The sequence below is a fragment of the Salmo salar genome, chromosome 14, assembly GCF_965601325.2.
Source record: "Salmo salar chromosome 14, fSalSal1, whole genome shotgun sequence".
Taxonomy (NCBI): domain Eukaryota; kingdom Metazoa; phylum Chordata; class Actinopteri; order Salmoniformes; family Salmonidae; genus Salmo; species Salmo salar.
This window is the reverse complement of record NC_138304.1, coordinates 24,336,968-24,351,229: the sequence shown is the minus strand read 5'-3', so window position 1 is coordinate 24,351,229 and position 14,262 is coordinate 24,336,968. Positions and strand designations below refer to the sequence as shown.

The 14,262-nt window shown below is 43.6% G+C and overlaps 1 protein-coding gene across 5 annotated transcripts in view; it reads left to right on the top strand.

Annotated features, from left to right (window-relative positions):
* LOC106569068 (ras GTPase-activating protein nGAP) overlaps positions 1 to 14,262 on the top strand; it is a 100,393-nt gene that overhangs the window by 14,542 nt on the left and 71,589 nt on the right. For 2 of the 5 annotated variants that reach the window (XM_014140016.3, XM_045694086.2), the window contains exon 1: positions 8,845 to 9,568. The exons of 1 other annotated variant lie outside the window; for it this stretch is intronic. In XM_014140016.3, coding sequence (XP_013995491.1) covers positions 9,025 to 9,568 — 544 coding nt within the window. In that variant the 5' untranslated portion in view covers positions 8,845 to 9,024. Of the gene's footprint in view, positions 1 to 8,844; positions 9,569 to 14,262 lie in introns of those variants that run through there. 2 more of the 5 variants (XM_014140015.3, XM_014140014.3) reach the window with 1 other exon arrangement.

The following is a 14,262-nucleotide window of genomic DNA, read 5'->3' as shown; positions in this document are numbered from 1 at the left end:
CTGCTCAGTGATTTTCTCTTTTTAGCTGGCAGTTGTGGTGAAGCAGCAGCAACGTCTCCCTGTGCTGGGCTTTTGTTTTCATGTCCCCCATTGACTATCTCTGAGAAAGCTCTTGCTTTTGTGGCCCACCTTCTCCTCTTTGACGCAATGTGTTTTAAACCGAGGGTCGACCAACGAGGCTATGTCCAGGAGGTCATCATATTTCTCATTCAGATAGTCCATGACTATCGGTTTGCTGGTTTTGGTGAGCTCTGTTTCACCATCAGGTTTCATGACCTCTGTATTGAACAGGTGTAGTACTAGCTTCAGGTAAGACACACTGACATAAGACTCACCAGACAGAGCATCTGTGAATACTAGGAGTGGGGTCAATGCCTGGTTGATGGACTCAAGAACATCTGCATAGGTGGGAGCTAAGTGCCGGGTCTTCTTGTCACTCGACAAGACCTGTGAAATGGCTTTCTCCTGCTCCAATACTCTTTGCACCATCTTTTGACGTGATCCAACCTGGTAGGCGACTCTGTCACCAACTTGTGCTGGGGTAGGTTGTGTTCTTTTTGAGAAACTGCAAGGTCTCTCTTCTTTTTCCACGAATAGGAAAAGGCATCTACCACTTTCTTACACACTCCAATTGCACGATCCACCCGTTTGTCTCTACCCACTCCATCTAAGAGAAATCACTGTAGCAAAATACGTTAAATCTGTCTTGATCTGTTTCTCAACTTTTTTCCTACACTCGGCGTAGAGTTTAGGCAGTGCTGTGTGACATGTTTGCAGCCATGGAGTACGTACCTGTAGTCAATTTAAATTGATATTCCTCTTAACCTTCATTTTCGACTGTGCTAATTGGTAGGATGTCCATAGCAATGCAATGCATAATAAAAATGGTGATGTCTTTTCGATGTTATGCTCGTAGGGCATAAACGCTGTCCGTGTTGACTGCGTCGGACGAACATACCTAGATTGGCTGGTGCTTGAGGGGAATGTATCAATACCGTGGCACAAACTAAAACTTTCTGCATGTTCCAGATGGTGAAAAGGGTTTGTTGTATTACCAGACTTGGTAGCCACCTATCTACTGCACAATTTGCACCGAACATTGCTCTGCTCTTTGTCGTACTTCAAAAAGCCTAACCACTACCAAATAACTGAGACGGTTGAACCCTTTTTATGAATAATTTCTTCGTTGGAAGCTGCTCCTTCTCCATGGCTATCATTGCCACTTTTCGCCTACATCACACATTTTTCGTGGTTAATAGTGGCTACTCCATCACTCGAGGTGCTGAGTGGTTTTTAGTGGGTGTATACCTCTCCACGTGCATATTGTCACTTCTCCGCATGTTCCTGCTGCGTCAGAAATGAAATGGACTGCTGTACCTAATTATTCTATATCGACATTATCGAAAATTAATCTAAACGGTTTTATATCGTTTTTATATTGTTATTGAGGGAAGTAATTACCTCTTGATTTATCGCCCAGCCCTACGAACCATCTTCTGTAGTGCCTTGCGGTCGGAGGCCGAGCAGTTGCTGTACCAGGCAGTGATGCAGCCAGTCAGGATGCTCTCGATGTTGCAGCTGTAGAACCTTTTGAGGATCTGAGGACCCATGCCAAATCTTTTCAGTCTCCCGAGGGGGAATAGGTTTTGTAATGCCCTCTTCACGAGTGGCTTGGTGTGTTTGGACCATTCTAGTTTGTTGGTGATGTGGACACCAAGGAACTTGAAGCTCTCAACCTGCTCCACTATAGCCCCGTTGATGAGAATGGGGGCGTGCTCGGTCCTCCTTTTTCCTGTAGTCCACAGTCATCTCCTTTGTCTTGATCACGTTGAGGGATAGGTTGTTATTCTGGCACCACCCGGCCAGGTCTCTGACCTCCTCCCTATAGGCTGTCTCGTCGTTGTCGGTGATCAGGCCTACCACTGTTGTGTCGTCGGCAAACTTAATGATGGTGTTGGAGTCGCGCCTGGCCATGTAGTCGTGGGTGAACAGGGAGTACAGGAGGGGACTGAGCACGCACCCCTGAGGGGCTCCAATGTTGAGGATTAGCGTGGCAGATGTGTTGCTACCTACCCTCACCACCTAGGGGCGGCCCATCAGGAAGTCCAGGATCCAGTTGCAGAGAGAGGTGTTTAGTCCCAGGATCCTTAGCTTAGTGATGAGCTTTGAGGGCACTATGGTGTTGAACGCTGAGCTGTAGTCAATGAATAGCTTTCTCACGTAAGTGTTCCTTTTGTCCAGGTGAGAAAAGGCAGTGTGGAGTGCAATAGAGATTGTGTCGTTTGTGGGTCTGTTTGAGCGTTATGCAAATTGGAGTGGGTCTAGTGTTTCTGGGATAATGGTGTTAATGTGCCATTACCAGCCTTTCAAAGCACTTCATGGCTACAGATGTGAATGCTACGGGTCTGTAGTCATTTAGGCAGGTTACATTAGTGCTCTTGGGCACAGGGACTATGGTGGTCTGCTTGAAGCATGTTGGTATTACACTCAATCAAGGACATGTTGAAAATGTCAGCGAAGACACCTGCCAGTTGGTCAGCACATGCCCAGAGCACACGTCCTGGTAATTCGTCTGGCCCAGCGGCATTGTGAATGTTGACCTGTTTAAAGGTCTTACTCACGTCGGCTACGGAGAGCGTGATCAAGCAGTTGTCCTGAACAGCTGATGCTCTCATGCATTCCTTATTGTTGCTTGCCTCAAAGCGAGCATAGAAGTGATTTAGCTCATCTGGTAGGCTTGTGTCACTGGGCAGCTCGCGGGTGTGCGTCCCTTTTGTAGTCTGTAATAGTTTGTAGGCCCTGCCACATCCGACGAGCGTCGGAGCCGGTGTAGTACGATTCAATTTTAGTCCTGTATCGGCGCTTTGCCTATTTGATGGTTCGTCTGCGGGCATAACAGGATTTCTTATAAGCTTCCGGGTTAGAATCCCGCACCTTGAATGGGGTATGTACATACAGTCACTGTGGGGACGACGTCCTCGATGCACTTATTGATAAAGCCAGTGACTGATGTGGTGTGCTCCTCAATGGCATCAGAAGAATCCCGGAACATATTCCAGTCTGTGCTAGCAAAACAGTCCTGTAGTTTAGCATCTGCTTCATCTGACCACTTTTTTTATAGATCGAGTCACTGGTGCTTCCTGATTTAATTTTTGATTGTGAGCAGGAATCAGGAGGATAGAATTATTGTCAGATTTGCCTAATGGAGGGCGAGGGAGAGCTTTGTATCCATCTCTGTGTGTGGAGTAAAGGTGATCTAGAATTTTTGTCCCTCAAGTTGCACTTTTAACATGCTGATAAACATTCTGTAAAACTGATTTAAATTTCCCTGCATTAAAGTCCCTGGCCACTAGGAGTGCTGCCTCTGGGTGAGCGGTTTCCTGTTTGCTTATTTCCTTATACAGCTGACTCAGTGCAGTCTTAGTGTCAGCGTCCATCTGTGGTGGTAAATAAACAGCCACGAAAAATATAGATGAAAACTCTCTTGGCAAATATAGTGGTCTACAGCTTATCATGAGATACTCTACTTCAGGCGAGCAAAATCTAGAGACTTCCTTAGATTTCATGCACCAGCTGTTGTTTACAAATATACAGACCCCCCCCCCCCCTTCCCCCCATCTTACCAGAGTGTGCTGTTTTGTCTAGCCGGTGCAGCGTATATCCCGCCAGCTGAATGTCGTCATTCAACCACAATTCGGTGAAACATAAGATATTACAGTTTTTGATGTCCCATTGGTAGGATATTCGTGATTGTACCTCGTCTAATTTATTGTCCAGTGATTGTACGTTGTAAAGTAATATTGATGGTAAGGGCAGGTTTCCCACTCGCCATCGGCGGATCCTTACGAGGCACCCCACCCTGTGTCCTCTATACCTGCGTCTCTTTCTCTTGTCATTGTCTGGGATTTTAGCCTTGTCGGGTGTCTGAAGTACATCCTGTGCATCCTGCTTGTTGGAGAAAAAATCTTTGTCTAATCCGAGGTGAGTGATTGCTGTCCTGATGTCCAAAAGCTCTTTTTTTGCCGTTAGATACAGTGGCGGAAACGTTATGTTCAAAATAAGTTACAAATAACGTGAAAGAACCTCCACATAATGGCACAATTAGTTAGTCGCCCGTAAAACGGCTTCCATTTCTTCCGGCTTCCATTTCTTCCGGCGCCATGGGATGTTGTAGCCTAATTGTGTAACCACCAACTATGACAACAAGACACGGACCATGTTTATGCCTAGCTCCAGTATATTTATTTGCTCAAGCTTGATGTTGATGCCTCTGCAGATGTTGGTGGAATCGGACTCTAAAATGTAAATAGAACACATACAGTACAGTCAAATTAGCCTCTGCAGTAGTTATTTAGTTAGCTAAAGGTTAGCTAATGTAACCTAACAAAGCTAATGTTTGCTTGCAAAGATATAAGTCACATCACCAGATAGCAGCTGACTAATTACATTGATATGCTTTGGAAGGATAATGGAGGATAAATAAAGTTCACAGAAGTAACAAGTGTATATATAGAGCTACCCACTAGTTAGTTTAAAATATATAGATATATATATCAAGTTTGTTTATGAATTAAGTTATTAAAACTCAATCGTGGTAATTACTGCATTTGAATTGGTAACCACAAACCACAGTTGGGTCACCTGCTACTGTTCTCCCTTCTACTGGTATACTGTTATGTTAAGTTTCTTTCTTTCTGTCGTCTGGTGGTCAAAGCAAGACTGTGAAAACAGCCTTGACAACACTCGCTCACTCACTCACTCACTCTCCCACCCACCCACCCCACACACACGTATTTGTTTGATCGGGATCAAGTCCGGGCTCTGATCGGGCCACTCAAAAACATTGAGAGACTCGACTCAAAGCCATTCCTGCGTTGTTTTCGCTATGTGCGTAGGGTCATTGTCCTGTTGGAAGGTGAACCTTAGCCCCAGTCTGAGGTACTGAGCACTCTGGAGCAAGTTTTCATCAAGGATCTCTCCGTACTTTCCTCCGCTCATCTTACCCTCAAACCTGACTAGTCTCCCAGTCACTGCCGCTGAAAAACATTCCCACAGCATGATGCTGCCACCACCATGCTTCACCGTAGGGATGGTGCCACACTCCAGACATGACGCTTGGCATTCAGGCCAAAGAGTTCAATCTTGGTTTCATCAGACCAGAGAATATTGTTTCTCATGGTTTGAGAGTGCTTTAGGTGCCCTTTGGCAAACTCCAAGCGGGCTGTCATGCCTTTTATTGAGGAGTGGCTTCCGTCTTGCCACTAAGGCCTGATTGGTGGAGTGCTGCAGAGATGGTTGCCCTTCTGGAAGGTTCTCCCATCTCCACAGAGGAACTCTGGAGCTCTGTCAGAGTGACCATCGGGTTCTTGGTCACCTCCCTGACCAAGACCCGTCTCCCCCGATTGCTCAGTTTGACTGGGCGGCCAGCTCCAGGAAGAGTCTTGGGGGTACCAAACTTCTTCCATTTATGAATGATGGAGGCCACTGTGTTCTTAGGGACCTTCAATGCTGCTTACCCCTTTTGGTACCCAGATCTGTGCCTCGACACAGTCCTGTCTCGGAGCTCTACGAACAATTCCTTCAACCTCATGGCTTGGTTTTTGCTCTGACATGCTCTGTCAACTGTGGGACCTTTTATAGAGACAGGTGTGTGTGCCTTTCCAAATAATGTCCAATCAATTGAATTTACCACAGGTGGACTCCAATGTAGTTAGAGAACATCTCAAGGATGATCAATGGAAACAGGATGCACCTACGGTGAGGGAAAATAGTATTTTATCCCCTGCTGATTTTGTATGTTTGCCCACTGACAAAGAAAGGATCAGTCTATAATTTTAATGGTAGGTTTATTTGAACAGTGAGAGACAGAATAACAAACAAAAAAATCCAGAAAAACGCATGTCAAAAATATTATAAGTTCATTTGCATTTTAATGAGGGAAATAAGTATTTGACCCCCTCTCAATCAGAAAGATTTCAGGCTCCCAGGTGTCTTTTATACAGGTAATGAGCTGAGATTAGGAGCACAAAACACTAAAAGGAGTGCTCCTAATCTCAGCTTGTTACCTGTATAAAAGACACCTGTCCACAGAAGCAATCAATCAATCAGATTCCAAACTCTCCACCATGGCCAAGACCAAAGAGCTCTCCAAGGATGTCAGGGACAAGATTGTAGACCTACACAAGGCTGGAATGGGCTACAAGACCATCGCCAAGCAGCTTGGTGAGAAGGTGATTTATTCGCAAATGGAAGAAACACAAAAGAACTGTCAATCTCCCTCGGCCTGGGGCTCCATGCAAGATCTCACCTCGTGGCATTGCAATGATCATGAGAACGGTGAGGAATCAGTCCAGAACTACACGGGAGGATCTTGTCAATGATCTCAAAGCAGCTGGGACCATAGTCACCAAGACAACAATTGGTAACACACTACGCCGTGAAGGACTGAAATCCTGCAGCGCCTGCAAGGTCCCCCTGCTCAAGAAAGCACATATACATGCCCGTCTGAAGTTTGCCAATGAACATCTGAATGATTCAGAGGACAACTGGGTGAAAGTGTTGTGGTCAGATGAGACCAAAATGGAGCTCTTTGGCATCAACTGAACTCGCCGTGTTTGGAGGAGGAGGAATACTGCCTATGACCCCAAGAACACAATCTCCACCGTCAAACATGGAGGTGGAAACATGCTTTGGGGGTGTTTTTCTGCTAAGGGGACAGGACAACTTCACCGCATCAAAGGGACGATGGACGGGGCCATGTACCGTCAAATCTTGGGTGAGAACCTCCTTCCCTCAGCCAGGGCATTGAAAATGGGTCGTTGATGGGTATTCCAGCATGATAATAACCCAAAACACACGGCCAAGGCAACAAAGGAGTGGCTCAAGAAGAAGCACATTGTCTAATTTCACAGAAAGGTGCTTATTATATTGAAAGGCAAACTGCCATTAATTGAAGGAACAAAAAGTGTTTTTTTATGTCACACAATTTTGGACAGCTAAAACGTTTTTAGAATGTATTAATGTTACATTCCTATGATGCCTAAAAGGTGGTTCTAGTTTTAGGTCATGCTTAATTAAATGTTTTAGGCCTACTTGCCCAATAATTGTTTGTATTTTGCTAAGCCTTTTTGTCTATAAATAAAGCCTTTTTGTTTTATAGTGATTGGTTGGTGTTGATGGATGGTGTGAAAACTAGATAAAATGAAAACATTACAGAAACTAGATTTAGGCCAATATATAGTATAGGCTGTTTTTAGCCTTCAGCCTTTATATAACCATATGAATTAATTTATATACAATATTCTGCCTATATGACAAAATTTATATAGGCCTAGGTTACAATATTCTACCCATATGAACACATTTATTTTAGGCCATAACTGAACCATTTTCTGTAGGCTATATACTTTTGACATTCTGTAGGGCTCTGGTCAAAAGTAGTGCACTAAGGAAATATTGTGCCACTTGTGACACAGCCATGCTTTTCTTTCTTCTAAAACTAAAGCATCCATATCAAGGTTTTCAGTCCTCAGTCTTGCTGTGGTGGGTTTCAAGTTGTACTCCCTCCATTTCTGTCCCTGATAAGGATGTGCACTCCAATAAGCCCTGATGACAAAGGAAGGCAGGAGTGACTATGGCCTGTAGCTAGCCCCCAGTGGGACTCCTCTCCCATTTCCTCTCTGATCACAGAGGACTGGGGCCCAGCCAGGGCACCACATTTAACAGGACACATGAATATTTATGACACCATGCCATTCAGTTAGGGGTGGCCGGCAGCCGAGTGAGGGACATATAAGCCACATGGTCTACGTCATGTGGTCGTTGATGATGGAAAATACCACAATGGCTGGGTTGAATGGATGTTATGATTTGATATTTGAGGAATGACTCAAATAACCAACATTTTGTGAATGCTAGTAATGGGTATTGAATAGGAAGTATACCCATGAGAACAAGTGTAATCAAAACATTTTCCATGTTCAGGACCACTTCACTGTGGAAATGCCAGTGCTGCACTTTTCGCTCTTAACTCGATGAGTATGTGGGTGTATGCGCTAAGCTACTTCAGCATCCGTTGACACACAGTCCCCATCATGGATACTGTTATGTTCCCTGGAGTTAATGGCACCCCCTCCATTTCCCCGAAGTTAATGGCACCCCCTCCATTTCCCCGGAGTTAATGGCACCCCCTCCAGTTCCCCGGAGTTAATGGCACCCCATCCAGTTCCCCGGAGTTAATGGCACTCCCTTGACAATCATAAATTGTTTTACTTACTTACTAATGCTCCATCTCCTGTTTTAAATTAGGCGTACTTGAAATGTCAAAAGGCATGTTTTTTTTTATTTTGCTCTCAAGTGTAACGTTGGTTGATTGTGCCGTACAACTGAAAACCCCCCTGTAGGTCTTCTTCACACTTACATTTTAAATGTGTGAAGGACTCCAGTGAATGGCAGAGATGTAATTTAGCCTACATAATGTGTTTTGTAGCAAATGGATTGCAGCAGTATTGTGGTATATTTATGCTGTCTAGACTGTTATGCTGACAGTGGAAGTTACACAATGTACGTAATGCAATATTTTGTTGGAACATCTGATTGAGAAACATTGCCTAGTCCTCGAGTGTCTGTGACGTCTATGAAAAATGTATATTCATATCATGGGGCAGTAATAACAACAAACAGTCCTTTCCATCTTTTAACAAGATCTCCAAGACCGATCTCCAAAAACAATCTTGACTCTTGATACGGAAAACCACAACCTGAGGCCTCCAGTATAATAGCATCTGATTGGAGCGTCTAAGGAAGCTTACGTATACATCTGACACCCCACTTCCTCTCAGGAAGGCTACAGTCAGCCAGTAAGCAAGATACTGAACTTACTACTCAAATACGGAACATTACTACTACACAAAGAAATGGTCGCTGTAGTCAGTTAAAATATTACAAAGCTGTCAACCAACCATCAGGTTCAGCAGCCGTTCGATGGTGGCCTTCATCTGAAAGCTTTTAGGTTTACATTTGATTATGAGTCTACCGAGAAAGTTTCCAGAGCACAGCAGACATTCTGGTCCGAAACCACCTCAGTTTGGCATGGAGGGTTCTTACCACTGGCACCATTACAGAACGCGCTGGCTGAAGCAGCACTCCAAGTCCTCTCCTGAGCAGCCACTGAACGGCTACGAGTGGAGGACGTCTGCCAGGCTGACACCTAAAATACCAAACGTGCCGAGGGTGGACAGTAATGATCACATCGTAATGGAACCTGTCCACTTCAGGGTGTTGAGTCTACCTAGGAGGACCACCACCAGCAGCAACAGTACTGGACCTGTGGAGCAGCACAGTGGGCAGGGGAGGCTGCGGTCTCTGCTCTCCCTGATTCCCTACCACAGGTCTGTGTCGGAGCCAGGGGCTGGCAGCAGCACAAAGCAGACTGCAGTCAGGAAGGTGCGCTTAGACGAGGAGGAGCAAAATGTCCCCTTTGTCCACGGCCTGTTCTCCTCTGTATCACAGAGGATCAGTAGGATTCTCAGCATCAAGGATGAGCCTGACCCTGAGAACCAAGTGCCTGGTAGGAGAGCACTCTCTCTACTCTCTCTCTCACTCACTCTCTCTCTGTCTGTCTCTGTGTCTCTCTGTCCATCCTCTTTAGAATGACATAGGGATAATTAGAAGGGACAATTATTCTGCATTTGAGTTTACTGTTTATTTTTCGTATATTTATTTATAAAAGTCTAATACATTACATGGGTAATACCATAATTATTAGTTGGCCTAAAGCGTTTAAAATGGTGCAATTATTTTTAACTACTGCTCCAAGTAGGCCTAATAGTGCCCAATTTAGATTTCTGTTGCTATTATTTACTGCAATACAAGTGTGTACATTTTTACATTTGTGTCATTTAGAAGATACCATTAACCAGAGTGACTTACAGTAGTGAGTGCATACATTTTCATACAGCGCATGCTCTGCCAACTGAGCTACAAGGGACTACTGTGCATTTTCAGATCTTTCCTCTGTGCTGTGGGGAGGAGTCTGCTGCTAGTTGATAGTAAGGGATCTGCCTTTGGCCTGCTTTTCCAATAAAGGAGTAGATATTTACAATTGAATTGACTCAAATCCTGTAATGCTCAACCAAAGAGCAGGGTGTATGAATTTCTTTGCTGGAGGTTAATGCTAATTGAATTTTCCAACTAAACTATCACTTGACATGTAATATTCTGAGGCTCAAAAAATTATGAATGCGTTTTGTCCTCCTATTCCTGGCAACCAACATGAAAAGGAATAAATATCGTGCCTGAAAATTGCTAGATTGTTTCTGATCTGAAGAACCATGGTATTTTATTTCCCATCAGTATATGAGAATTGAGCGGTGCACGATAGCCCTGGTGATTTGTCATGCTGAAATGAATGGAAACATTCGCTGATATCTTTCACCTCACAGCACATCTGCAGTGTGTATGCTCAGGTCACACATGCATTTGGGCCAACTGTAATTCAAGAGCAGAAATGACAATGCTTTTTCAACCGTGGTTTGGCGTTCTTCTATTTCATGTTCCTGAAATGAGTCATAAGGGAACATTGGGGCCAGATTTCCTCAAAAAGAAATGTTGTAGGGTTGGTGGGGACTTGGTGATCACTGATGTGCTACATTGGCTTTTGTATGGGGAAAACACACTTTGGTGATGTAAATTTCACTTCCTTATGTTACAAATGCATTTTACCAAGACAAATGTGGTTATTCATGTTCTGAATCATTCAGTAGGGTCTTTCTCTAACATGTCATTAACATTATATCCAAAAAGTTGGATTTAATAAAGTAATACATCCAATAATAAGCACTGAGCTCTGTTGACATAGCGGTGCAGGTTTCTCTTTTGAGGATTTTACATTTTGTGGTCGTCTTCAAAGTTGTTTCCGCGTGTCGCAAAAAGCAAAGTTAGCATGACACGAGCTGAATTAAAAAAGCTTTGAAAATAAAAAGCTTGGAATTTCACACAGACGCTTGTTTTTGTAAAAATAAAATTAAAAGAATTTGAAATTCATATGTAAAGTGTGCAGTAAAATCTGAAAATACTTTTGAACGGATTATGATGGTGATATGAGGTTTGGACCATTGGTTTTCTTAGAGGATTATCTACACAATTAACATTATTTTACCCATTGGTCGAAAGGTGTGTTTTTGATTGGACACCCTAGCTTTTGTGTAATAAGTCTCACTACACTGTGGTCTAAGATGTGTAAATATTCCTACTTTTTCTAAGGGTCTGAAGGTGTAGGCCACTAGGCCCTGTGGACAATTTACTCTTGTCACGAAAATGGCTTCCCTGTGTATTTGTAACATGTTTAGTTTATTGAGGAGAGGGGGGGTGAGGATATGTAGGATGGTGGGGGAGGGTATTGCCTGAGTGGTAATCATCCTCATTATGCAGCAGTGTTCTCAAACATTTCAACATAAGTGTAAGGAAGCCTCCATGGAGCCTGCTGTACTAGCCTGTAACAGAAGGCTCACTATGACATGAAACCATAATGCCCTCCATTTGATGTTTCACTTCTCCTTGGTAGAGTAAGCAACGTGGGCTTCCTCATTGTAGATTCACAGAACTTCCCTCAGGCCTGCCTACATTTCTCACACCAAGCAGTCAGCTGAGGCTTCTCTCATGAAAATGAATTGAAACTAATCCTAATTGGAGGACAATGAAACCCTATGCATCCATGTGCCTGAACTAAAAGTGTTCAGTTAGTCTCATGCCTCCCGCCTGTTCTGTGATGAACCTAAATTAGATTGTCTTGCGCATCTTCCACCCAAAAATCTTACATTTCAAAGGTTGAGTGCTCACAAAAATAGAGCCTGCTGAATGCGGAGGGGAAACTGCATACCCCTCCTTTCGTATGCAAATGCCCCTCTGCAAATAAATGTACCGTGCTATAACAAAAAGAATGTGGCAGCAGCACTTAAGAGCTCATTAACCTTTCAAAGCTCGGGCCAACGTTTGCATCCAGTCCTGGGAAAACTAACCGTAGCTTTGCATTTAATTTGGGGCATCTACCGGAATGAGGCCTGGTGTGTGTGGGGGGCTTTACGTGTTAAAAGAGACATCTGTTGTGATGGACCGCTGTTCTGAAAAAGGGAAGAATTTGTGTGTCAGATATGCACAACATGCTTGATGGTTATGTGAGATAAGCTTGTGTGTCTGTCTGCACACCTCTTCACTGAACGATTAACCTATGCTTATCGAATAGGATATAGGCTTGACGTGATAAGAAATGACATTGGGTGATTCCCTATGGGCCCTGTTCAAAAGTAGTGCACTACATAGCGAATAGTGTGCCATTTGGGACGCACACATTATCCCCCACCTTCGACCTCAGAGACTCCACCCCTTCCCATGCTCCAAGCACGTATGGTTGACCCTTTTGCAACAGGGAAAAAAGAAGCCCATGCAAATGTGAGAAACCTCACTGATGGCAGCGTATTTAAATATTTAACAATGTCATTGAGTTCTGGAGTGAGCTCACCACAGGAACAAAGAGCATTTATCCCCATCGTCCTGCACTGAATACAAATTATTTATTGTGACTGTTTTTGGACAGCTAGAAATACTTGTCCCATGAGGTACCTATGGCTATGTAGGTAGGACTAACGTAGATTTAAAAAAAATATATATATATATATATATATATATATATATATATATATATATACACACACACACAGTTGAAGTCGCAAGTTTACATACACCTTAGCCAAATACATTTAAACTCAGTTCTTCACAATTCCTGACATTTAATCAGAGTAAATATTCCCTGTTTTAGGTCAGTTAGGATCACCACTTTATTTTAAGAATGTGAAATGTCAGAATAATAGTAGAGAGAGTGATTTATTTCAGCTTTTATTTCTTTCATCACATTCCCAGTGGGTCAGAAGTTTACATGCACTCAATTAGTATTTGGTAGCATTGCCTTTTGAATTGTATAACTTGGGTCAAAGGTTTGGGGTTGCCTTCCACAAGCGTCCAACAATAAGTTGTGTGAATTTTGGCCCATTCCTCCTGACAGAGCTAGTGTAACTGAGTCAGGTTTGTAGGCCTCCTTGCTCACACGCTTTTTCAGTTCTGCCCACAGATTTTCTATAGGATTGAGGTCAGGGCTTTGTGATGGCCACTCCAATACCTTCTTGACTTTGTTGTCCTTAAGCCATTTTGCCACAACTTTGGAAGTATGCTTGGGGTCAATGTCCATTTGGAAGACCCATTTGCGACCAAGCTTTAACTTCCTGACTGATGTCTTGAGATGTTGCTTCAACATATCCACATAATTTTCCTACCTCATGATGTCATCTATTTTGTGAAGTGCACCGGTCCCTCCTGCAGAAAAGCACCACCACAACATGATGCTGCCACCCCCGTGCTTTACGGTTGGGATGATGTTCTTCGGCTTGCAAGCCTCCCCCTTTTTCCTCCAAACATAACGATGGTCATTATGGCCAAACAGTTCTATTTGTGTTTCATCAGACCAGAGGACATTTCTCCAAAAAGGCTGATCTTTGTCCCCATGTGCAGTTGCAAACCGTAGTCTGGCTTTTTTATGGTGGTTTTGGAGCAATGGCTTCTTCCTTGCTGAGCGGCCTTTCAGGTTATGTCGATATGGACTCGTTTTACTGTGGATATAGATACATTTGTACCCGTTTCCTCCAGCATCTTCACAAGGTCCTTTGCTGCTGTTCTGGGATTGATTTGCACTTTTCGCACCAAAGTACATTAATCTCTAGGAGACAGATCGCATCTCCTTCCTGAGCGGTATGACGGCTGCGTGGTCCCATGGTGTTTATACTTGCGTACTATTGTTTGTACAGATGAACGTGGTACCTTCAGGCGTTTGGAAATTGCTCCCAAGGATGAACCAGACTTGTGGAGGTCTACAATTTATTTTCTGAGGTCTTGGTTGATTTCTTTTGATTTTCCCATGATGTCAAGCAAAGAGGCACTGAGTTTGAACGTAGGCCTTGAAATACATCCACAGGTACACCTCCAATTGACTCAAATGATGTCAATTAGCCTATCAGAAGCTTCTAAAGCCATAACATCATTTTCTGGAATTTTCCAAGCTGTTTAAAGGCACAGTCAACTTAGTGTATGTAAACTTCTGACCCACTGTAATTGGGATAGAGTGAATTATCTGTCTGTATCTGTCTGTAAGTGAAATAATCTGTCTGTAAACAATTGTTGGAAAAATGAAGGAGATGTCCTAACCAACTTGCCAAA